Source organism: Euprymna scolopes, chromosome 15 (assembly GCF_053919585.1).
Source record: "Euprymna scolopes isolate OS-2025 chromosome 15, ASM5391958v1, whole genome shotgun sequence".
Lineage (NCBI taxonomy): Eukaryota > Metazoa > Mollusca > Cephalopoda > Sepiida > Sepiolidae > Euprymna > Euprymna scolopes.
Window position 1 is genome coordinate 126449783 of NC_136496.1, and position 27775 is coordinate 126477557.

At 35.1% G+C, this 27775-nt stretch overlaps 1 protein-coding gene across 1 annotated transcript in view; it reads right to left on the reverse strand.

Moving 5' to 3' along the window:
• Window positions 1-12383: 12383 nt before the first annotated feature.
• LOC145294121 (mRNA turnover protein 4 homolog) overlaps window positions 12384-27775 on the reverse strand; it is a 212197-nt gene continuing 196805 nt past the window's right edge. Inside the window, exons 5-8 of the mRNA XM_080141223.1 lie at window positions 25997-26148; window positions 16103-16179; window positions 14561-14687; window positions 12384-12540 (exon numbers count right to left, since the gene is read on the reverse strand). Coding sequence (XP_079997349.1) covers window positions 12440-12540; window positions 14561-14687; window positions 16103-16179; window positions 25997-26148 — 457 coding nt within the window. The 3' untranslated portion in view covers window positions 12384-12439. The remainder of the gene's footprint in view (window positions 12541-14560; window positions 14688-16102; window positions 16180-25996; window positions 26149-27775) is intronic.

Genomic DNA, 27775 nt, shown 5'->3' on the forward strand with positions numbered 1-27775 from the left:
CTCTGTCCCATGGGGAGGCATTGTAAATAGGAACTAGAGTTATTCCCCCTTTTGTGGCCAACATATGCTATGTTGAATTTTAGTGTTATATTATGGTAATAATGAGTACCAGTTAATATTTTTTAATCATTTTTTTTTTTTTAGAGAATAATTTTAATACAAACCCAAAACCGTTTTGAAGTAATTCCCAGCATCAATAAAAAAAATCTAAAATTCCTCCATCAAACTGGGAAATTACACAATCCTCGTTAATTTCTTTTGTCTTGTTTCGATTTGCATATAGAATTTATCAAAATAATAACAACAATAATAATAACAACATTCCTTTGCCTTTGAACTAGGAGCAAAGTGTAGTATCTGTTCTGATAATACATTTAACTTTTTCTGACCTCGATCAGTGGAGGAGAAATCTTTCAAGATTGAGGCAATTTTTTAATCTTTGTTCCTATCCAGCGTACCCCATTCTGGAAGCTGGATTTTTCCCACATTAAAAACCGATCTTGTGTCTAACTCTGCCCTCGCGGGGAGGCAAGCAAATAGGAACAACAACAAAAACACAAAACAAAATCCGTACGAAAGAGGATGAGTTTGAAAAACTTTCCAGTCTGGAATGATTTCTTCCTGTCTTATTCCAACAATTGTTCTGTTTCAATTTCATGTTTACCCGCTAACGTCTTTGATATTTTTACCATCCAACATCATTTTTGAATGCCTCTCCTTTAGCCCCTACCTCTCAATAGTCAAAAGAAGAAGAAGAAGAAAAGGAAGAAAAAAAGCAATGTTAACATTGGTATTTTTTTAGGTTATCAAAAAAGACGTTTTTTTTCAACTCCCAATTTTATCCCGTTAAAACAAGAAAAAAGGATTAGAAAGACATCACAAAGCAATGCCCCCCTCCTCACTAATAAACATTCGCAACAAACACTCGTCTCTCTGCAACCACTGTCAAGAATCTCCCTTACCCTCTGTCTGTGCTTAAAACTAAACAAAAATTCCATGAGCAAAGTTTCTTTCTTAGAACTACTTGTCCGTGGAAGATAATACTGTAGGACTGCTTCACGGCTGAGTATAACATGGTAAATATGGTCGTCTTCAAGTCCAGTGCAAACAAGTTCTTATTAATCCGTCCACTTTTATAATCAAATTCTGTCCACGTTTCACCATTACCAATCATTATGGCTACCTGACATTCATTAACCCTTATCCTCGTATGGCTTTTGGGCTTTAATAATTAACTCCCTTATAAAAAAGGGTCAAATACCCCCTCCTAGTCGTTTGCAATAAATTGGGGAATAAATCCTCGACCTTAAATAAAAAAATTAATTGTACGCGTTTATTTTTTAAGGTCATCAGAAATAATAATAATTTATATGTGGAAATTTAAATTACTGGCGTAATTCTCTGATTTTATATGAGTGTTAGTGCGAACACTGGCGAATTATATTTTTTTCCATCACTTTTGACTTTCTTGTTTGATATAAAAAATAAAACAAATCATGAAAAAAAAGAAATTTCAATAAATAAGATGGTGTATACTTACTTTTTATTCTTTTAATTATTATTATCATCTGATAATTATTATTATCAACTGATAATTATTATTATCACCTGATAGTCACACTTCGTCAGAACATGGATAATTCCAGTATTGTCGAAAATGAATAAATGGATGAAGAAATAGTGTCCAATAAACTGTAGTCTATCAGGTTCGAAGATGTTCAAGTTAACTCCAGCAACCGAAATGAGAGCAGCTAAATTTTCATATTTCTCATGAAGTGAGAATCAGCTGACCGACACCGCGTACAGTTTGAATTTGGCGTGTTAACCAATAGTAACCTTAGAGAAACTGGCTAAAATAAAAATAGGTCTTGATCGGTTCAAAGAGTCTCCTATCCGTCCTGCTGCAGCCTTTCATGCTTGGCAAAACCTTTTGTAGTAATGCTATTTATTATGATAAAAGGGACATTTTCTTTTCTTTTTTTTTTTTTTTTAATGTAATTAACTTTTTTGTGATTGTTGGAATGAATAAAACTTTGTTATTTGTTGCATTCCATATCAAATGAACAAAGTTTTTGTTCAGCGTTCGGTTCTATTCTTGTACACAACAGGGAAGCATTTGTTGGCCATTTTTAATTAAAGTTTATATTTTCAGAAGGACGAACTTACAAATCAAGAAATTGGATATACAAAAAACTTGATAAATGCCTCAAGAATTGAACAACAATCAAAAGAAACGCCGTTATGAAATGTCATCTTCCCTTCTTTTATGCCACAAGAACAACCCGTTTCTTGACCATGTTGTAACTTGCAATGAAAAGTGAGTTCTTTACGACAACCGGTTCAGCTCAGTGGTTAAACACTGATGAAGCTCCACAACATTTCCCGAATTCACGCTGACTGTTGGTTTATGACTTCTCTCATTTATTACAGTTTTTTGAATGTAGGTGAAATAATTACAGCAGAAGTTGAACGATTAGGCTACAAAACTCTGTCTCATCCACCATACTCGCCAGACTTCTCACCTATTGACTACTACTTTTTCAAGCATCTCAACAACTTTCTGTGTGAGAAATGCTTCAAGAACCTAAGCGATGTCAAAAAACGCCTTCAGTGACTTCATCGCCACCAGAATGCAAGATTTTTATGTTACTGACATAAATACATGAATACACTTGTTTTGTGTTGGCAAGTGTGTGTTGCTTCTGCTTATTTCGATCAATAGTTTTTTTCAAGATATGTTCATCTGAATTTAAAAGTTAAAAACTGCAAGAACTTTATTGTCAACCAGATATATATTTTTTAATTACATTTTCACCCCAAACAAGGTACATTGCCACTTTGATGTAGGAGGCTACTATCAGGGACATAAGCTACAGGGGTACTATGTGAGGAGTTGTGCAGCAAGATGTCGATTCACGTTACACTTGAACTTCTGCATGTCAGTACAGTTGGGGAAGCAGAAACCCGGAAGGAAATTCCAAAGTCTAGCGATTCTGGGGAAGAAACTACTGAAGTAGAAGGCTCTCTTACATCTAGGGATCTCTACTGTGAAGGGGTGGGATTTAGCTGCTTGTCAGGTTTGTCAGGGGTATTCATGTCGAGGGGGTACGAATACTTGCAGTTCGTTGGAGCATTCACCGTTAAAGTACTTGTAGAACAGGCAGAGGGATACTACATTTCGTCAATAGGACAGAGGCTGAAGCTTAAATGACAGTTCAGAACCTATCAGGTTGGCGACTCTCTTTTGAACCTTGTCTAGGAGTGAGAGACAAGTAGCAGATGCACCAGCCCAAATATGACAACAATACTCCATATATTGGCGAATAGTGGCCTTATAGAGGTATAGAATACTTTCGGGCGTTAGTAGCTTTCTAGCATGGTAGAGAGAACCTACCTTCTTTGCAGTGGTCCTGCCAATACTCTCAATGTAATTGTTCCAACTCATGTTTCCTGTGAACGTTAGGCCAAGGAGTTTAAAAGATGTACTTTCAGATAAAGAGCCATTGGTCATTGCTATTGGTGGTAGAGAAGGTTTCTTGTAATTATTGAAAGAAACAAGTTTAGTCTTAGTAGCATTGAATGTGACCATCCATTTTTGTCCCCCTTCCACGACAGATTGGAGGTCATCCTCTAGTGTTTCTGCTATTTCTTTAGATATTATATATATATATGTATCTCTATATGTGTATCCATGTGTGTGTGTGTGTGTGTGTGTGTATATATATATATATATATATATATATATATATATATATATATATATATATGTATGTGCATATATATATTATAGATGGCAAACATTTACCTGCCATTTCCGATATTCCAACCAAGAGATCATTTTAAGATTCTGACAGTCCCTTTAAGTGCAATTGTTTATATTTCTCTTATATTTGGTTCACCAAGTATATTTGCATGGTAGTTTTTTTTTTAATTATTAATGATATACAGCATAATTCACGTTGACACACATCGGCTCCCGTTAAACCACTGAAGTTAAGCAATGTTGAGCCTGGTTAGTATTAAAATGGGTGACCGTTTGGGAATTCCAGGTGCTGTATATGCTCTCTGCTTATCTCGGCATTGTTTCCAGTCATCTAGCACTTTTCCTTGCCACTAGACTCAAGCAGTGCCAATTCAGAAAAAGTGTGATTGAGAATTGCACAACCTTTGCTGCACAATCACATACACAGCTAACCTTAAAGGAGTGTCCATTGTCTCTTGAGACTGAATGGAAGCATCAGTTTTTGAAATTCTTTTCATGAGTCCAGTTGCTCCCATAATTACTGGAATGATAGAGATCTTCCTAAGATTCCAATTTCTTTTCATGTCAAACATCGGACCGTGGTATTTCGTTACCTTTTCCTTTCTCTTTCAGCTCTGCTTAATCAAGCATCATTGAGGACATTAACTTCTACTAAGGTTGCTTCTTTCTTTTTCTTGTTCCATATAACTATGTCAGGTTTAATAGCTCCATTTTTTAAATACGTAGTTGTACAGATTGCATAATCATAATGGATGGCACGTGACTTATTTCCTAATGTTCTTTCTTGTATATGTTCGCACGATTTGTTGCTACATTCGATATTCAGTATGAACAGGCATGCGACACAACCTCAGTATACTAACTCGATTATGTAGTAGAGCTGATATGTATTCAATGTAGCCACCTTCACCCTCAATCACTGCCTCGATACGGGTTCGGAGCATGCCTTTTCCACAAGCACTGACGGGAGTTCGACAGATACTCGGCGGATGGCGGCGATCACACTGTCTTTGGTGTTGTGGGAGGTGATTTCCTTGATGTATGACTAAACATAGTAGTCGGACAAGTTCAGGTCGAGGAGGCAGGGGGGGCTAGTGAGAGGAGGGTACAAAGTCGTAGCACTCCTTCTCAAGCCAAGGTTCGGTCTCTTTGGACTTGTAGGCCAGTGCTGAGTCTTGCTACTACACCCAGGGTTTGCTAGCGGCCACCTGATTTCATCAGGGGATCACTGCACCTTTCAGCACATCCAGGTACACTTTGGTGTTGACTTTTATGCTGACTTCGAAGATGTGAGGTGGCATGATGTGGTTCTCACTTGAAACTACACCAAAGATCGTAACCGTGGCCGGACACTTTGTTTTCATTACTCTGAGTACATCCCTGTTATTTATGGCAATCCAGTCATGCATTTTGAGGGTGTTGGCTATGGTCCTGTTGTCATAACTTGGATCGGTACAGAGCATGAATTGTACAGCGGCACATTTTCGATTTCACTCGTTGAATATTGTGTCACTTTCAAACATAGTAGAAGGTTCCTATCGTTCATGGAATTTGTACACAACTGACCAACTAGTAAATGGTCTGCAATAAAAAAAAGAAAAACGGTTTTCATTTTCTCTACCACCAATAGCAATGGCCAAGAACACATTGCCTGAAAGTACTTCTTTAAAACTCCTTGGCCTAACGTTTACAAGGAATATGAACTGGAATAGATACATTGAGAGCATTGCCAAGGCTGCTGCAAGGAAGGTTGGCTCCCTCTACTGTGCTAGAAAACTACTTATGCCTAAAAGTATCCTATACCTCTATAAGGCCACCATTCGCCCATGTATGGAGTACTGTTGTCACATCTGGGCTGGTGCATCTGCTGCTTGTCTTCCGCTCCTGGACAGGGTTCAAAAGCCAACCTGATAGGTCCTGAACTGTCATCTAGGCTTCAGCCTCTGTCCCATCGACGAGATGTTGCATCCCTCTGCCTGTTCTACAAATACTTCATTGGTGAATGCTCTGACGAACTGCAAACACTTGTACCTCCTCGACGTAACTACCCCCGACAAACCCGACAGGCTAGTAAGTCTCATCCCTTTACAGTAGAGATCCCTAGGTGCAAGAAAGCCTTTTACTCCAATAGTTTCTTTCCCAGAACTGCAAGTCTTTGGAACTCCCTTCCGGGATTCTGCTTTCTCAACTGTGCAGAAGTTCAAGTGTAATGTGAACAAATATCTTTCTACTCATCTCCCTTCATAATGCCTCTGCAAATTAAGTCCCTGATAGTAGCCCCCTGCTTCAAAGTGGCACTGTGCCTTGTTTGGGGTGAAAATTGAATTTAAAAAAAAAAAAAAAGGGAAGTGTAATAATATTGTCTTGTCTAGGTCGACAATATTGTTTCACTCTGTAAAAACTGCCCAAATTGGACACAAGAAATATGGAACCTCTGTTCCAGCAGTAATTTTATATCAATTTGGAAACTTAACTCATTGTTCTAAGAGAGATAATTCTATTTAACTTACGTAATTGAAAAAAAAAATTTTTTTCTTACAATACTTAGTAAGATATAGTTACCTCCCTTTAATTGCCTAATTTAGATTTAGAAAATCTGGCATTTAATTGAAAACTGTGTCTGTGTTTTAAATTGAAGGGAATAACTTTGTTTATACGTTTCACACTTTAAGGGAAACAACTCTTCCCTAACCCAAAACAGTTATTTCCCTTTATGATATCTGTGGATTTGGATTTTATGGTGGGACCTTTTCACGATCTTCTTTTACTTATTTGTCAAATTCATATTTATATTACAAATCAATTTTTTAAGAAGTTAATTTTGTCTTTTTAACTGACGATATATAAACACATTCTATCAATATATATATATATTTTTTATTCAATTTACACTGTAAACAAGGCACAGTGCCACTTTGATGTAAGGGGGAAGGGGCTATTATCAGGGACATAAGTTGCAGGGATAATATGTAGGGAGTTGAGCAGCAAGATGTCTGTTCACATTACACTTGAACTCTGCATGTCAGTACAGTTGGGAAGCAGGACCCGGAAGAGAGTTCCACCGTCTAGCAGTTCTGGGGAAGAAACTATTAGAGTAGAAGGCTTTCTTACATCTAGGGACGTCAACTGTGTAGGGGTGGGATTTTGCTGCTTGTCAAAGGTATTTACATCAAGAGGTACAAGGGCTTGTAGTTCGTCGGAGCATCCACCATTAAAGTACTTGTAAAACATGCAGAGGGATGCAACATTTCGTCGATGGGGCAGAGGTTGAAACTAAGATGACAGTTCAGGAACTATCAGGTTGGTGACTCTCTTTTGAACCCTGTCCAGGAGTAAGAAACTAGTAGCAGATGCATCAACCCAAATGTGATAATACTCCATACATGGGCGAATGGTGGCCTTATAGAGGTACAGGATACTTTCAGGCGTAAGTAACTCTCTAGCACAGTAGAGAGAGCCCACCTTCCTCGCAGCTGCGGCAATGCCCTCGATGTATCCGTTCCAGCTCATATTCCCTGTGAACGTTAAGCCAAGGAGTTTTAAAGAAGTACTTTCAGGTAATTTATCTTTAGCCATAGATTATATATATATATATATATATATATATATATATATTGTAAAATATTGGGGCAAGTCGAGAATTCCACTTAATTTTAAAAAAAAATTCAGAGCATACTCATCATGGATCAAAAATGACATATTTCAAAAATATTTTTAAGAAAATAAAATTTTATGACAAAGCAAGAATAGAGTGCTTTGATTTACCATATTTAATGAAGATGGGGTTGGTTGTTGAGAATACATTCTTGGAATCCTGTACGAGGTGTCGACTGGATAAATTGCTGTTTTTTTTCTGTTTTACAGACGTTTCAAAGTTTGCTTTGGCTTATTACTGTCATATAAATTTTTCGCGTTTGAAACGATTTTCATTGGTTATAAACACTTTGAGTTAACACGTTCCTGTGAAGACTTGTTTTTAGGAGGAAGGCAAATTCCAACGAAACAGGAAAAGAAAGCAATTAGAGAATTTGTAGGAATCACTTCACAATTCAGTCATCACAATTTCTCCTTGAGAAAAATAAGTATGAAGTACCTAAAATCGAGAGTTCATGCTTAGAGCAGAGTACTTGGGGGGGGGGGGGAGTATCAGCAGATTAGCATTCAGAAGTGGACGCTGCCTAATGATCATCTCAAGTGGGTTTTCGCTTTGATAGGATCTGCACATTGGCAAAGAAGACTGGTCGGAAATGGCCTGCTCACAATCAATTTGGTTTTCATGCATCTCCAAGCAAGGTGGATCATTGAACCATAAGTCATTGGATTTGTGTTTAGATTTGGTCAGGCTAAAATTTTCACTTGCATGTCTGTTGTTCAAAAGAAAATGAGCATCATTATAATTTTCGAAAGAAAACTTTGTTTTAAACAAAAGTCACGATTTTAATTTGGAAAAAGAGTTCTTTTATTGCAGCACTGACGGAAACCAAGCATTAATACAAATGATCGGATTGGCACAAAACAAGTGGACAATCATGGCTTATACAATGAATGCATACATGATATATAACTAAATTGTTGTTTCATCTGTCTGTTCGTTCATGACTATAACCGTGGCCTACGTAAATATAGATGACCCTTACACTAAAGTCACGTAAACTGCTGATGTAATGGAGTAAAGTCCAAAAACATGACGAGAAGTCTTTCTGTTGTATCGAATTGCAGAGGGAAATTATGAACATCGTCCAAAAGTGATTATTTTCCATTCCCCAAGAAGAAATTATTTTCCATTTCGACACGTGCAATTAAAAGATAATTTTTTTGTTGGGGAAATACAGTAAAAGTTAGAGATATTTATATTTTTTAAAAGTTCATTTTTTAATTATTAAAATTTGAAATTTAAGAAAGCTAAAACGATATCTGCTTTTAAAAACAAAAAATATATTTTTATGTTCAAAGATAATTAAATATTTATTTAAACAATTTTTATTATTATTATTGTAAATTATTTTTCTTTTTTTTTTTATTATAAAAAAAATAGTACTTTCTTTGCATAAGGACTTTTTTTTTTTTTTTAAAGAAACTAGTTTTAGTAAATAAAAAGTTTAGGAGCAATGTCAACACATTTCACTAAATAATTTACATGAGTTATATATACTTATATATTTGCTGCGGTCGGTCTTCCAATGTGCTTTTCAGTGTATATATTTTCTAAAAATCAACTTTGCTACTTTCTTGATAGCAAAATTGGCAGCAAAATTAAACACACAGCTGGGTTATAAAGTATTTTGTTTATTAGCAAATAACTTGTTCAATTTCAGTCTGACAGTTGTGACTTCAGTGAAGGCGTATGGTGGGGGTATGGCTGCTTGGCAGTAAAAAAAAAGTGTGAGTTTGTCCTCGATCTGTGATTCTCCTTTCTTCACTCGTCGTTGTCTGCTGCCTCTATTTTATCAGCAGAGATGATGTCAAAACATTCCACCATGCATTGTCTTGAAATGTCGGTCAATCCAGCTGACCTAGTATCTGGGATTCTACATCCCCATTTTTACATCATTCCTGGGGCACCTGGATCTAACCGACTTTCCTTTGACGTCATTCCCAAAAGACAGACACAGCCCCCCCCCTCCATGTAACAATAGGAATTCAGTTTATTTGGTGTAAATAAGCTTTATTTAAAAAAAAAAAAAAAGGAGCTTATATCTTTGTTCTTCCATTTTGATAGAGATCTCATTTCATGTTTTAATAAACTGTTCAATACTCTAGTTTTGCAATAGTAGAAAATATACACTCATTACAAGTGTTTCATTTTATCGAAGGAATTCACCAGACTAACAATTAGCTTGGTGAATTATTTTAGTAAAAACATTTGTGTAGCTCACTTGCTATAAGTATGCATTCTGACACAATTACATACAGACACACAAATGTTTATATATTTGCAGAATATTCTGATTTATTCTTGAAATGAAAACGCTATTTCTATGCAAAAAAAAATTAGCATTTTTTATCAGTAAAAATCGTAAAAATGTTTTATTAGTTTGTTTTAACACAAAAGTCATGGTTTTAAGATTGAGGTGAATTTTTTAAAAACGAAATGCAGTTTTTTTATATTTATAAAAATAATTTCTAAACTTTAAGGAAAATCGACTTTTATAAAAAGAGAAAAATAAGACGGCCATAAATATAATCATGTTAGTAGTAACTCTGTAAAAAGTTTTTATTATTGACAGCCTCACTGTTCTTCGACGTCAGACTGAAATTGAAAAGGTTATTTGCCAACGAAATATTTTATAACCCAGCTGTGTGTAGGACTTCAGACATGACGTCATTTTTCAGTGCAAAGGTCTGAATCAATATTTATGTAGTTTACGCTATAATCCTATTTTCTTTTATAGCTTGAAAGAAATTTAAAAAGAAATAGTAAAAAATACTTGGGGATTAACAATAATGATGATTATATAATTATGATGATGTAATTAAAAAGAAATAGTAAAAAATACTTAGGGATTAACAATAATGATGATGTAATTAAAAAGAAATAGTAAAAAATACTTAGGGATTAACAATAATGATGATTATATAATTATGATGATGTAATTAAAAAGAAATAGTAAAAAATACTTAGGGATTAACAATAATGATGATGTAATTAAAAAGAAATAGTAAAAAATACTTAGGGATTAACAATAATGATGATTATATAATTATGATGATGTAATTAAAAAGAAATAGTAAAAAATACTTAGGGATTAACAATAATGATGATTATATAATTATGATGATGTAATTAAAAAGAAATAGTAAAAAATACTTAGGGATTAACAATAATGATGATTATATAATTATGATGATGTAATTAAAAAGAAATAGTAAAAAATACTTAGGGATTAACAATAATGATGATTATATAATTATGATGATGTAATTAAAAAGAAATAGTAAAAAATACTTAGGGATTAACAATAATGATGATTATATAATTATGATGATGTAAGTAAAAAGAAATAGTAAAAAATACTTAGGGATTAACAATAATGATGATTATATAATTATGATGATATGTTGTACAATGCTTTGACGAAATGCTGTAAATTTGGTTAAAGTTAAAATTTCGATGAATTTTCTTTATGCTGTCGGTTTATAAAAGGACAGAAGCAGATTTGGATTGATAGCAAGAGTTATAATGAAATCGTTTCATTACAAGGGTAAAACACCGTGAAAAAGAAACTTGTGGTCGACTTTTTTTTAATATGAATTTTCCATGATAAAAATAGTGACCACTGCGAGTAATTATTTTATGGGAATGCGTTGCATCAAAATGACTCGACAGTTTTTAAGACATCTATTCATTCTTCTCTAGCCTTTTTTTTTCCACTGTTGTTCATTCTCCAAACAAGACATTGCAACTGGAATATAAGAGGATACTGTTATAGAGACCAGATTTATGGGGAAACAACCTGGCTGGGAAGTTGGGCAATAAGATGTGTGTTCATATCACATTTAAATCTCTGCATGTTGATGCAGTCAGGGGGAAACGGAGCATGGAGGGAATTCCAAAAGTGAAACGTATGAGAAAGAAGATAGTAGAGTAGAAAAATTTCTGGCGTATTGGAAGATTTACAAGGAAGGGGGATGATTTTGCGGCTATTCAGGTAAGTTGGCGAGTTCATCAGAGCGCATTTTATAGAAGTAATTGTAAAACAAGCACAGAGAGACAATACTGCAGTGATGCAACAGGAGCTGGAGCTCGGCAGACAATGCAATACACATTAAATTCAAAATTCTTTGTTGCACATTGTCTAAGAGGAAGAGGCTTATGATTGTCGTAATAATATCCCATGCATTGGCGAATGGTGGCTTTATGAAGATAGAGAAATATTATGTGAGAAGTTTTCTAGCCCAGTAGAGGAAGCCTATCTTCTTTGCACCAGACTTGCCAGTATCTTCCCTGTACTTATTCCACTTCACGCTGCTTGAGAATGTCAGGCCGGGTAGTTTGAATGTTGGACTTTCGGAAAGGGTGCAATCAGTTATAACAAATGGTGGTTGGAAAGGTTTCTTATTGTTAAAGCAAAAGAGCATTAAATGCTTTTTTTTGTCAATGTTGAACGATCGTGCAGTAAGCGACTAAAGCCAAGGAGGGGATCTGTTGTTGACAGCACAAATGACAACGTTCGAAAGTCATTCACAGAATGTCTAACTTCAATACAAGACGAGATGAAAAATGAAAATAAAATGGACCGATACAAAAAGACTGAGTAATGCAATTAAAAATGGATAATATGGCAATATATTGGGATTACTCAAAAGGATTTGTGATGTCAGATTGTGTGCATATAAACTTCATGATTGTAAGAAATCAAATGTGGTAATTCAAAATGATGGCAGATTTAAGAGTTTTACGCAAGATTTTAAAAACTATTTTACATCAACTTATGCTTCAAACAATGTGATAATTAAATACACAATGAAACAAAACTTTTCTTTTTCATTTTAACTGGATTACATTTTCTTTTCATGATTATTTTAAGAAAATTTATAGAAGAGAAAATGTTTTTCATTTGTATTTTAAATTGAAAAAATTCTTGAAGGAAAAGGGGGAAAAAAAGGAAAAAGAAAACAATTTTTAAAAAAATGATATTGCAGATGTTTATTTACAATATGTATTTTTTTTTTTTTTCAGATTGTATTTTCTTTATCTGTATTTTCCAGAGATTCTAAAAGCATGTCATCATCATCATCATCATCATGTTGCATCATTTTTTCATCTGCATCGCTTGCTGGAAAAAAAAAAAAATTACATTCATTAATTTAAAATTCATCTTTTCTTCAATTATTTGTTTTCATGACATTTTTGAAAAGACGTAAAAAAAAGTGAATACAGTGAGTGTTGAGAACGTGTTGCATGGAGAGAAATGATATGAGAATGATATAATAGATGTGTAATACAAGTCTTAAAGACAGATCAGGAGATTTTGTTGGTTTGGTTACATGAAAGAATGGATGAGAGGTAAAATAGTTGAGATAGCAAGGTACTTTTGCAGGGAAAAGTAATTAAAACATGGGAAGAAATGATTAGGAGAAAAAGGAATGAATAAAAATAGTTTAGTGTAGAAGTCAATTTGGGAAAGCTGTTCACCACATGCCATGTAAAACAGACATTAAACCAATGAGGTTTTTATCAGGGTAGATTTAGAGTGGAATTGATTAAAATAAACCTTTTTTAGTTGACATGGCAGAAAAAAAAATTTCTTTGATCTGAAGCTGAGAAAATGATCCATACAAAGTCAAAATCCACAGAGAATTCTCACTCCCTCTATTTGCTATTTGCAGAGATTTTACTAACAACCACCAGGTGCAAACTTTACTAACAAAACTTACTGAATATAATGATTTTTGTATTTTTGCTTTCAATTTAATCCAAACAAAATTTCCATTATCTAAATCTTACCTGGCAATTGTACGAACACAAAATTCTTAAATTCAAATTGGTAGAAATTAATGAAATTTTTTTTTTTTTTAAATTTTCACAAGAAACTACAGTTTTTGTGAAAAAAACTTTTTTGTTTATATTTTTTATTGACGAGAATTGATAATTTGGATTATTTTGACGACTGTTCTTATCTTGCGTGTCATTCACATGTTTTGGTCATTACAACCAACCTTCTTCAGGTGTATCTTGTCAAATTCAGGAACCCACACAGATTTTGAATGGAACCATTTATTTAATCAAAAGTGGTAACATGCTTTCATTCCGTCAGCTATAACTGAATAAAAAGTGTTAAATAATTTGCAATAATATTCTGAGTATTACCCGCACTGAGGATTGAACCTTCCAACATCCAGAAGTATGTTACAACTGATTTTTACCAATTTTTATTTCATCGGTTATGCTATGGGTTATGTCACGTGTATGATGACTTAAAATGTTAAGCAATCTCGACAACACCACACACATGAGATCAAAGACAAATCAACACATATTCTAGTCACATAATATTTTTAAACAATTTTCAAAGTATTCATTTCCATTTAAATCAAGCAATTATATGTCAGACAAATTGTTATTTGGGTCTTAGTTTGAAAACAAAAAAAAACCATTGCTATATACATTCTTGCATGCAAAAATGTAAAATATCCATTCTTAACTCAAACGAAACAAGGATGAACAGCAGCCATTAATAAGTGTATATAAAATGGGGGACCCAATTCCATCACATTCAAGGAACCCAATTCCATCACATTCAAGGAACCCAATTCCATCACATTCAAGGAACCCAATTTCATCACATTCAAGGAAAAGCTTTGTAAAGAAGAAAATTTTGATCTTATAAAAATGTCTTTACAAATTTTTTTTAGTTTTCATAAGAAAATCTTTATAAACAGCAATGTCTCTACATTTTCTAAAAAAAGTCACTAAATAGACATAAAAACAAAATTATATTCACAAGCAACAGGACAATGAAAATAGCCCAGAATCCCAAAATGCATCCCCGAGAGAGTAGAATCACGTCATGAAAAGTATATCTTATTTGATAAAAGTAAAATCTATAAATATTTCTGAATCTCTACATTTCTCACTAAAGGGGATATTGGGATGGAATCTGCCTTAAAACTTCAAATATATACGTTCAATTTTTAAGTAAATTTAAACTAGGAGAGACTAATCAAGAGTTTTCCAAATTTCTTCTTCCAACCATATTAGGAGGCAAAACATTGTAAAACTAAAATATGAGTTTAGACAAAACGGACATATTTGTATTCTTCAACCGATCCAAAGTAATTTTGGGAATTTCTCACCTTTTACCGTCACTTTGTCAGGTACGATCTTGTCTGAAGTTTTCTTGAAAACTTCCCAAGTACCATCATTTGTCCACATTCCTTCAATATTCATCTGAAATTCAGCCATCATGTGACCAAACAGTTTCTGGTAAAAAAACAAACAAAAAAATAGTTTAAGAAAAGACATTCACAGAAAATGTTTTGGTTGTTCATTTGTTTCTCTGCTACATCAACTCTCTGGATTATTCAATGTAGAATCAAGTCATTTTGTTCATTTGTTTCTCTGCTACATCAACTCTCTGGATTATTCAATGTAGAATCAAGTCATTTTGTTCATTTGTTTCTCTGCTACATCAACTCTCTGGATTATTCAATGTAGAATCAAGTCATTTTGTTCAACGTTTTTATGCATCAATTCGTTAATGTTTGACAATTCATGGTGTAAAGTTTGTTTGTGCATTGTTGCACATCACAAGCACAGAATTAGATAAGATCAGGTCTTTTTTTAATTTCCAGTAGCTTAATAAAAAAAAAAAAAAAAGGGGGCACTCTGGATTGGGACAAAACTGTAAATTGCCCCTAGCCAAAAGATCAAGGATGCAATGTGTTGTGTGTATCTTGATACAGTTTCATGTCATTCACGATTGATCCTATTTCATATAAGAAATCTTTGTATATTAGTTTATTTTGTAAATAAAAACCAAACGAATCTATTCGATCAAGAGCTTTGGCAGTTATGACAGCTCAGAGTCACACAAGATGTGAGAGTAATAGTGACTATAGTTGATTCCAGATTCTCCAAAGCTACAAAATTGGAACCTCACTAGTGACCATAGTGTAAAATCATATTTAAGACTGTTTCTAGCATAATATTATAGAATACACAGATCGGACCATCAGGGAGAATTGGTTAGGAATGAGATGAATGGTTGGAAATGAATGAATGATTTATTTCACTCAGACCAGCGATGATATTACAATTAATTGTTGACTTTCTCAGTGGCCAAATAATGATGATGAAAGCCAAGAAAGAAAAAAAGTTTACAAAAATGTTAAAAAACAAACAAACATTTGATTTCTGGGTTGGAATTTTTTTTTTAGATAAGCTTTGATAATTTGGATTCTTATCTTGAGTGTTGTTCAAACAATGTTTTGGCTGAGGTAACTTTCGACCTTCTCTAGGCATATCGAATTGAACAAGATACACCTGAAGAAGGTCAGAGGTTACATCGACCGAAACATGAACAACACTCAAAATGAGAACGATATACATTCCAAATAATGTAAATAATACTTAGCTGACTTTTTGATGGAAAATAAATATAATATTGGAACACACACGCATATTGTCTGTTTGAAGGACAATGATCTTGGATGGCACAAAGAAGGATTGTCATTAGAGCTGACAAGATAGGGTATCACACATCCATTTCGAACACAACTAAGTTATATCCCTTCGACTTGTTCCATGTTGTTTTGACCGTAATATAACCAAAGGTGACTATAAGGCCATAAACAGACGAACAGGTCAACAAAAAAAAAAAAAAACATTAAACTTACCAAAATTCTTGTTTGCTCTGGTGTCAGTTTCTCTCCCACTTTACAAATTGTATAGTCAGTCATTAATGTTACAACTCCTAAAAAGAAAAGAAAAAAAAAAATTTTTATGTGGGGGAGAAAATGCAGTTCCTAAAAGGGGCCACTGAGTAAAATAAATAAAAATTATCTCAGTTTAATATTTTTCTTTCACTCGTATGATGACTTAAAATGTTTAGCAATCTTGACACCTCGCATGTGGTCAAAGATAAACATACACACATTCTAAATGATAGTAAAGAGTTCCTTTTAACCCAAGACGTCTTTCTCGATCTTCATCAGGGGCGACCAATGGCATTTTGATTTTAAAAAAGAAAGGAAGGGACAAAGTTAAAAATAAAATGTAAATGAGGACATAGTTACAATTACCATGAAAAAATAGACAAGAAAGAACATAATATTTTTAAACAATTTCCATAGTATTCATTAGAACAAGCAGATACTACACTTTGATCCCAGCCGGAAGGTCAAGAAAAAAACAATTCTTCTAAGTTATAACAATAACAAATGAGTCGAAACAATAAAAATGGTTGTAGCACAATAATTTATTTTCAATTTTCTCATTATAACAGCGGGTGTTCACTTGGTCTACAGTTTGTAATTCATGCGATCAACCTGCTCAACCTGTGCAGGTGGTTTCACAGGTTGAGAATAATCTAGAAGCATTATACCATAAATGATGAGGAAATAGAGAAAGATCAAGCGATTCGTGGGTGTATCTTTGATCTGATTGGGTTTGTATTTTATGGCAGCTCAACTCCTTTTTATATCATCTGATGACAAGATTAAAAAAAAAAGTTACGAAGTACATGTTTATATAGTTTTGTTTCTGTTAAAGGATCATCATGAATGTTAGAATATATATTCTAGGCAACACGGTGAGTAACACAAGCATTATTTTATTTTTTGTAAATTTTAACATTTGGAGGATGAATGTATATAATGTTTCGATATTTCTATGCATAGGATTCACTTCTAAACTAATCAATTCATCATTATGAATTTAGAGACACAGCTGTTAGGCTATATTTAGTTTATCTTAGTTTTATACAAAATGGAGGTGGAAATTCTTTGTAAAAATTCAGATTATAATTTTGGCGAAATATTCAATTTTGTATGAGGTATCAATTCATAAATATTCCAAAACTGTTTAGTTTATTCTAGGAGTATTTTAATGAGTTTTAAGGGGCATAATATAGACACAACCTCACTAAAAATTTAAATATTTCAGATTTGCATTAAATTTTATCCAGAGTCATTAAATACCAAATCAGAAATAGCCCTATAATTTCAATTTCATCTTAAAATCCTGTAAGCCTTCAATTTGAGCTATTTTCTGAAATCAAAATCATGCAGTGGATTTTTATCAAAGTTTGAGTAAGTATTCTAGGCATAATGTTTAATATTTTGATTTTAATCTTTGAAACGAACATCAGAATCAGATGATAACTTCCATGACTTTAACAGTTAACAACAACTGCAAAACTCACTTGATTGTAACCCCAACAACTTATGTATGGGGTGTGACACTACCTGTATGGTCAAAGAACCGATTGTCATGGTGTTCAGGTTCTGCCTAAAGGTGATGGTCAGAGCTCAGAGTATCTTCTTTAAATGTGCTATATTTGACAAAAGATCCATTAAGAAATTCATTTTGAATTTTGATAATATATCAATTATCGACAAAGATATGTTATTATACTCATTACGTTTCTTTGTTTCATGCATTAATCATTTCATGAAGATAAATAGGAATCCGGAGAAATGTATGTTACTAAAAGAATTATTGTGATGAATAAAACATAAAATGAATTTTTTGATAAAAAAAAGGCTAGTTAGAATCAAATATCAATTTGTTTGAGAAATAAACAGCCTTAAATTTATATATTAGATATAACATTAACATTTTCTATTATAAATATAAATTTGTCATAATTTCACTTCAACACTTTGTTTATATTAGGAGTTCTTCCAATAATATTTTATTGTTGTGTGTATGGCATAATAATCTGAATGAGATATCATTTTATAGACTCCGGGAAAGAGGGGGGTGGAGGAGTAATAGTCACATATAAAAAAAAAGTTGGTGAGTCATAGGAATGCCATTTCTAAACATTTTCTCATAGATGACACAATAGGACGACATTTACAAATATATAATTATACAGAAGCGAACTATGAAAACTCATGCACTAGGTAAAGTAGATAATTATCAGAAATTATCTGCAAGAGAAAAATAAAAAAGCAAACATTTTACTTAGTTATTACTACTACAAACTCATTTAAATAAAGTATTTAATCATCTTACAAGAAACTGAATTAAACTTTTCAAATTAAGTATTAATTATTTTAAACAATATGAGCACAAAAACAGACTTTTAAATAATCCAGACAAGTCATTCAGTGAAATGTTTTTTTTTTTTTTTCATTTTCCTAACAGTCAGAGATAAGAGTACTTATTTAAAAAAACATCTATTAAAAGTTTTTGGCAGCAAGCCAGATATATAGATTCTACGAGTGACAAGGGAAATAGAAAATTTGGGTTCAATTCTAAATGCAGTCATCAGATAACCCATATAAAAAATATTTGGTATCTGGCAAAAAAATAATATTTGTTTTCAGAAAAAAAAAAATTTGATACCAACTCTTAAGGCCAGGGGGAAAACAAGTTAGAGACCAACTCTCCACATCAGTTTCTGGTTAAAAGTTTTCATCCACAAGCAAACAAGAGATGAAAAATTTATTTCTCCTATAAAACTTCTATTAAAATATTCAGTTAAATATCCATATTACATGTTGCCATTTTAGAAATTGACTTCTAAACTAACCAATTTCTGACCAGGTCTTTGTTTATCCCTCTTTCTCTCAAACTAATTCTTATCACTTTAGCCTGTTTTCCTTGATCTTCCCTTACCAACTGACACCACTACCTCAACTACTCCAAGAACATTCATCCATCCTTTTAATGTGACCATACCATCAAAATCTCCTGTTCTGCACACGTTTCCCTATACTGTCCAGATTAAATCTTCCTCTGAAGTTATCAAATCTAAACTTGTTTTAAAATTCACATTACACACCCAGCCATCGTATCATTTCCAGCTGTGCAATGCATTTAAAATATTATCACCAAATTGCATTTTCAAGTTGCCTTTCAAAAAAAAATAAAAAACACCTGTATAGGAAATATTTTTTACTCTCTGGCTTGCCAGCCCAACTGGTTTTCAAAGTACAGGTTTATGTATGGTTCAACAAGTGAATGAGGGTTTTTTTATGTTTGTGCATCAGGTGCATGCTAACTTTCGTCATGTGCGGGTGTGCCACCTTGCAGCTGCGATTTTGGAGACTTTTCCCTTTATTCTCTTCCCATCCCTTGAGTCAAGAAGAACACAAATTAATGATTTAAAAATTTATTGTATTAAAAAATTAAAAATAACAGCTACAATGTGCTGAGACACATGTCCCCCCCCCTAAAAAATGCCAGTATGGGGTGATTGAGCGCACAATAAGAATCGTAATAAAGAGGTTAAGTAATTACAGCAAAGAAACAAAGTCTCTAGGTGTTAATCTGATTATGAGCCGAGAGGAGGGGGGGGTAAGAGTAGGGAATAAAATATATGCAACTCACCATCTTTTTAGTTTCAACTAAAATGAAGAAAGTTGCAATTCAAACTAATTCTATGAATTATGTTTGGAAGGCAAATAAAATCTACAGAGAGAGGAGAAAGAGAGAGAAAGAGACACGGGGAGAGAGAGGGAGAAAGAGACACGGGGAGAGAGAGGGAGAAAGAGACACGGGGAGAGAGAGGGAGAAAGAGACACGGGGAGAGAGAGGGAGAAAGAGACACGGGGAGAGAGAGGGAGAAAGAGACACGGGGAGAGAGAGGGAGAAAGAGACACGGGGAGAGAGAGGGAGAAAGAGACACGGGGAGAGAGAGGGAGAAAGAGACACGGGGAGAGAGAGGGAGAAAGAGACACGGGGAGAGCGAGGGAGAAAGAGACACGGGGAGAGAGAGGGAGAAAGAGACACGGGGAGAGAGAGGGAGAAAGAGACACGGGGAGAGAGAGGGAGAAAGAGACACGGGGAGAGAGAGGGAGAAAGAGACACGGGGAGAGAGAGGGAGAAAGAGACACGGGGAGAGAGAGGGAGAAAGAGACACGGGGAGAGAGAGGGAGAAAGAGACACGGGGAGAGAGAGGGAGAAAGAGACACGGGGAGAGAGAGAGAAAAAGAGTCACGGGGAGAGAGAGAGAAAAAGAGTCACGGGGAGAGAGAGAGAAAAAGAGTCACGGGGAGAGAGAGAGAAAAAGAGTCACGGGGAGAGAGAGAGAAAAAGAGTCACGGGGAGAGAGAAAGAGAAAGAAAGAGAAAGAAAGAGAAAGAGACACGGGGAGAGAGAGGGAGAAAGAGAGTGAAAGAGACACGAGGAGAGAGAGGGAGAAAGAGACACGGGGAGAGAGAGGGAGAAAGAGAGAGAAAGAGACACGGGGAGAGAGAGGGAGAGAGAGGGAGAAAGAGAGAGAAAGAGACACGGGGGAGAGAGAGGGAGAAAGAGAGTGAAAGAGACACGAGGAGAGAGAGGGAGAAAGAGACACGGGGAGAGAGAGGGAGAAAGAGAGAGAAAGAGACACGGGGGAGAGAGAGGGAGAAAGAGACACGGGGGAGAGAGAGGGAGAAAGAGACACGGGGGAGAGAGAGGGAGAAAGAGACACGGGGAGAGAGAGGGAGAAAGAGACACGGGGGAGAGAGAGACACACACACGGGGAGAGAGACACACGGGGGGAAAGAGGGAGAGACACACGGGGAGAAAGAGGGAGAGACACGGGGAGAGAGAGGGAGAAAGAGAGACACGGGGAGAGAGAGGGAGAAAGAGAGACGGGGAGAGAGAGGGAGAAAGAGAGACACGGGGAGAGAGAGGGAGAAAGAGAGACACGGGGAGAGAGAGGGAGAAAGAGAGACACGGGGAGAGAGAGGGAGAAAGAGAGACACGGGGAGAGAGAGGGAGAAAGAGAGACACGGGGAGAGAGAGGGAGAAAGAGAGACACGGGGAGAGAGAGGGAGAAAGAGAGACACGGGGAGAGAGTGGGAGAAAGAAAGAGACACGGGGAGAGAGAGGGAGAAAGAAAGAGACACGGGGAGAGAAAGGGAGAAAGAGAGAGACACGGGGAGAGAAAGGGAGAAAGAGAGAGACACGGGGAGAGAAAGGGAGAAAGAGAGAGACACGGGGAGAGAGAGGAAGAAAGGGAGAAAGAGAGAGACACAGGGAGAGAGAGGAAGAAAGGGAGAAAGAGAGAGACACGGGGAGAGAGATGGAGAAAGGGAGAGACATAGGGATAGAAAGGGAGAAAGAGAGAGACACAGCGAGAGAAAGGGAGAAAGAGAGAGACATGGGGAGAGAGATGGAGAAAGGGAGAGACACGGGGATAGAAAGGGAGAAAGAGAGAGACACGGGGATAGAAAGGGAGAAAGAGAGAGACACGGGGATAGAAAGGGAGAAAGAGAGAGACACGGGGATAGAAAGGGAGAAAGAGAGAGACACGGGGAGAGAGATGGAGAAAGAGAGAGACACGGGGAGAGAGATGGAGAAAGAGAGAGACACGGGGAGAGAGATGGAGAAAGAGAGAGACACGGGGAGAGAGATGGAGAAAGAGAGAGACACGGGGAGAGAGATGGAGAAAGAGAGAGACACGGGGAGAGAGATGGAGAAAGAGAGAGACACGGGGAGAGAGATGGAGAAAGAGAGAGACACGGGGAGAGAGATGGAGAAAGAGAGAGACACGGGGAGAGAGATGGAGAAAGAGAGAGACACGGGGAGAGAGATGGAGAAAGAGAGAGACACGGGGAGAGAGATGGAGAAAGAGAGAGACACGGGGAGAGAGATGGAGAAAGAGAGAGACACGGGGAGAGAGATGGAGAAAGAGAGAGACACGGGGAGAGAGATGGAGAAAGAGAGAGACATGGGGAGAGAGATGGAGAAAGAGAGAGACACGGGGAGAGAGATGGAGAAAGAGAGAGACACGGGGAAAGAGAGGGTGAAGGAGAGGGAGAAAGAGAAAGACACAGGGAGGGAGAGGTAGATAGAGACACGGGGAGAGGGAGAAAGAGAGAGAGAGACACGGGATAGATAGAGGGATAAAGAAACACGGGGTAGATAGAGGGAGAAAGAGAGAGACACAGGGAGAGGGAGAGGTAGAAAGAGGGAGGAACGCAGGGAGAGAGTCAGGGAGGTAGATGGAAACGATGAAAAAAGTGGGGAGAAGGTTGTAAATAGTAGAGCAAACACACATCAATGATATCTTGACATTCAAAACAAAATGTGAATGATGAAGAACTGTGCAAACAAAAATATTTAACATCAGCTTAAAATAAAAGTGAAATTCAAGAGATTTTTTTTCTATTTTATGATTGCTTTGTCTTAGATTTCTGTTCTAAAGCACATCAACCATGAAATGGTCATTTTCTATCAAATAGTTGTTTTCAGGAACAATCTTCCAGGAAATTTAAAGATTATGATAATTATCCAAGTTAGATTATTGTACCCCACCGACAAATCATCGAACCCAAACGTTGTGTCATAGCTTTGTTCTCCATCTTTAATCATTCCTGTTCTGGTTGCATCATTGTCATCTTTTCCACACTGGAGCTTGCCGAAAGGGATGCACGAATCCACAAGTAGAAAAATAAAGCAAGAAAAACACAGATACTTATGTTCCACATGTCGATTGGGTGTGTGCCTACATGAAAGGTGAGGTTTTCTACATAAATAGATTTATGGCTGTTTTCTTACATTCATTAGAATATCACATTAACACTTGTTCTCATTTAATCACTATAATTGAACCTGGTCAATATTAAAAGGGTGACCATTTGACCATATCAAGTGCTATACATGAGAAAACTGAAACACCTCTGCAGAAAACCAATGTTGAAAAAAAGTAATCTTGTCTGAACCGAGAACACCTGCAACCACTTGTGAATTTGATATTTCACAAAAACTTTTTCTCTCGTCAGAAACTGACTGAACTTGCCCAGGAGTTTTGTATTGAAATCTAATTTTTGTGTTGAAATTAGTGGTGGAATTATTAATTGGAATCAAGAATCAGTAAAATTGGAAGGTTTTGGAGTATTGGACAAAATTTGTACCCATTTTCCAAAGCCAAAAACGATTCCTTTAACTATATTTTTTTTATTTAATTTTGTATTAAAAACAATCTTTTGTTGCTGAATATAATAATGAAATAATAAATATTTATTGATTTTAACTTCCAGTAAGACTAAAAGCTCACCCACTCATAAGTGTATTTTTATGTTTGGGAAAATTTATGCGCATTTAAGATGTGGCTAAATGTAGTGAAGATGAGCTAGCCATCTATATGTCTTTCTCTCACACATACAAAAGGTAACTTCTCTTCGGTTCCTCTCTTTTTAAATAAACCCTTTTATAAATTTCGCCATCGGAGTGATTTTCTTATTTTCTATCTACAGACAATGGCGATGTGTGTGTAAGTGAAAATATAATGGTTAATGTACGTATAGTTTTATTGAGAATATATTCAATATAGTTTGCCATTGCTTTGTAATGTATTACATCTTATTATATTTGGAAGTTTGTCAGCCATTTTGGTTGCCTTTTTCAGTATATCAACTATTTCTTCTAAATCTGTCCATTCTCTATAGAAATAAATGATTTACTGCAGTGAAATATATTTTCGACTTCAGTATCACATCGGCCAGGTTTGAGTAAACAATTCACTCTAATATTCTTTCATTTGTAGTTATCATAAATCAAATTAGTGACTATGGAATCAGAAATAAAAAAAATCAGAAATAAAAAAACACTTTAATTCAAGTAAACTAACTCTGCAGTTAAAAAGAAAAAATGAAAATGGTAATACAAGGGTAAGTAGCACACAGCAATGTGATTGGCCAAAAAAAAAAAAAAAAAAAAAAGACTGAAATAGAAATTAATTTCTCAACCTTGGGGAGAAGGGTATCATGGTCTTTATCAATATACCAATATAGGTGGTTAAAATTAGTGAAATTATTTTCCGGGGGGGGGGGGAATAATCTTTTTCATACTGAAAGTATCAACTTACGTTTTAACGGAGACATGATTGATGAAACAAAAGTTTTCGACTTACTCTACCAATAGATTGTGAAGCAAGGCAAGATAAAACATGGAGAAAAGAAATTTTATTTCTTCAAATCAATCATCATGAGAAATGAATAACGATGAAACGTTGATGAACATAAAATAATTTTGATTTTTTTTTAAATTTTCCAACACATTTGAATATTATTTCCATAATTTTTGCTCACATTATATAAAGAAAAAAGCAGAGTTCTATTTTATATATATATATATATATATATATATATATATATATATGATGATTGCAACGTCTTGTCAGACGAGTGTCATTCCCTCAGACACTTAAGGTTCATGAGCCCAAAAATGACTTCCATTGCCACAGGACCATTTTAATAGACAAATGCCTGAGGGAGTATCTATACACAGATGCTTTTACATAGTCTTAGCTTTGTACGACAGCTAAGTGTCTCTCTTGGTTCAAAATGTTGAGATCCAGCAACAAGCAAGAGCAAGATAGCCAGCAACAAGCTAAACTGCAGACCAGCTTAATGCGGGTACTGGTCTCCCGCTTTATGGTTTTTTTAAATCAGATTTGCTTCTCCTAGAAAGGTTGCCTTCACCAGGGCTTACGGGAGCCCTCTCCACCCCAAATATATATATATATATATATATATATATATATATACACACACACACAATTTAGAAATGTAATATTTTATGCATCAATTTTCAGTATTTACTTCCACAATGCTCAATACGCAAGTAGAGCTAGATAATAAATTATGGAAATATATTTATTGCAATTAGGCTACACGCAATCTTCCGGGTTTCATTCATGTAGGAACTAGTCAGATTAAAATGCATGGAATTAATTTTACCGGGTGTTCTTATACATGTGATGTTTAACCAATCAGATTCATTGTTATTCTCACCCATGGGTCAATATTTCTATTAGCCAATGACAGGACTTTTCTAAGACAAAGGTTCAGCTGACTTTTACTTCCTCATCCCTTGTTCGGTTTTGAAGAGTGGTGACTCACCTATTTTTTTTTTTTGTGAATGTGTTGAATTGGAACTCCGTTTTTTTCTTAATTACACAAAAAAAAGTCTGAGAACTCACATTCCTACCTTATGCAACCAGATAGATAGACTTGCTAGTTTCTAATAATGGAATTATCAAATGATTAATCCCCATTTCTGTATAACTTGATATTACTTAGAAAGACAAATTTTCTTAATGTATTTTTATCTGAATAAAACTTCATATTTAAATAAGCAGACAAAAGCAATAAAATTTAATCAATCGCGGAATTTCCACAGGGCCCCACTGATAGTAAGACTTATTCCAGTATCAAGCAAGTAATACAAATAGATTGAAAAGTCATTTTGGTTAATCCAGTTCCAATCATCATCTGATGTGAAGCCTCCATGACATATTCCAACTGTCCTTTTGTCATCGTTCACGTTTCAAGACGCTGAATTGAGACAAGAATTATTTTCAGTTTACAAAGTGATTTCAGATGAAAATTGGTGAGCAGAGCAATTCAAAAGAGAATGTAATGAACTGGTTGGAAAGTAGGGGGGTTTCAAAGATATAACTGTTTGCACAATCGGGTGTTGAGCCATCAACGGATTTACGAGGATCATCACAAGCATATAAATAAGTAAAGAGTTTTGTATTAATCAACTCGTACTGATTACATATTTACAAGTTTTTGTCCGTTTAAAGTTTTTCAAAGTCTACATTGAATAAAATTTTAACTCACCTTTTTTCAGACATGTTGGAAGGCCAAGTTGCCGAAGCTGTGGTTCCATGGAATGAGAAAAGTTAAGCAATGGACCAGATTTTACTTCAACATCACTGATAGCAACATTACCAGAACGGGCAAAGTCAGGAGCAATGAAATGTTTAAAATAACTGAAATGAAAAAGTAATAAATATAAATTTTCTTTGTTCAATACAAACAAAAAAATCTACGACCAATTTTTTTTTTTTTTTAGTCAAATATTTAGCATACAAGTTTTATTTTTACAACCCCCCTTTTTTTACAAGGGAGTCACCACTGACCAAGGTATAAAAGCCACTTGAGGACAAGGATTAATGAATGTAAGGTGGTAGTGTAGTAATCATTAATGGTGTAGATTGAGTAGAATTCGCATTCAACAAGAACTTGCTTACATTGGACTTGATTTGGTTGGTTATTTTTGTTTTACGGCATATCAACCCTTTTTGGGTTATTTAATGCCGAATCCAAAGATTCGGAAGAAAACATTTTTAATAGAATATATTTGTTGTTTTCAAGTCGGTTTCTATTTAACCCATAGTTGGAACCCTAACAGGTACTACCACTCTGGGTCAGAGTGGACCTGGGAGCAATGGCAATTAAAGGGTGGCTCCACACTCCCTAAAGCCCATACGCTGGGGCCTTACCATTGGATATAGTTTAAGGTCATATCCAGGACCTACGTTGGACTTGAAGACTACCATGTTGTAATAGGCAGGAAAGAACAGTATTTCATAGGTGCAGCAGTTCTAGGAAATAAGCTTTGTTCATGGAATCTGTGTTTAGATTTAGGCACAGATATAGTGGAGGAAATTGTTGATAATGGTTGTAGCTAATCAAGTGTTTTTTTGTGAAAATTTGGCAAGGGGGGGGCATAGATTGGAGTTCAGACAAGCACTTGCCATGAAAATAATGATAGAGTAAAGACAGGCTCACATTTCTTCTGTGGGAAAGAGGTTGCAGGGAAGAGAAAAGAGCATCATCTTTTAGGACTCAAAGCTAGTTTTGAACTCTATCAAGGCAAGATAGAGCATGCTGAGCAACTCCTGCCCAGATGTGGCAACAGCACTCCATTTTAGGATGTACTTGGTTCTTATGTAGATAGAGGATTGCATTGGCAGTGAGATATCTACTGGAGCGGTAGAATGATCCAACCATTTTTCCGACAGATTTGATGCATGTATTCCATTTCAAATTAGCGACCCAATGTATTTCTAATTATACTCAGCAAAATTATGTATTAATTTTTTTTTGATAATTAAAAAAATCCCTTGTTTTACAAAAGGGTCGTCTACCAAAAAATATGTAAATTGCCTTCAAAGCATTCTTTACTTGGTTGTTTTGGTTTATGGCATATCAACCTTAAGAAACCGGCATCTTCAGTCAAAGATCTGGTCCTACCAGATCAGATCTTTATTTGGTATTAGTTTATTATTCTTTGTACATAATTTTAAAACCCTTAATATTTCATTCCTAGTAATAGCTACAATTATTCTTTAAAAATCTATACTATTAATTTAAAAAAATTTTTTTTTAATTTTTTTTATTTCTGCATTGTTTTTATTTTTTCACTCTTTTGTTGGTTTCTTAACACTAAAAAAAACAAACAAAAAAACAAACAAAAAAAAAAACGCCGAGCATCTCAGTATTACTTTTTTCAATTCATACTTTATATTCTACATCTATACCCACATTGTCCCTGCTCATGTAACATTATCAAACTGGACTAATGTTTAGAAAATATGGAGAAAAATAATAATA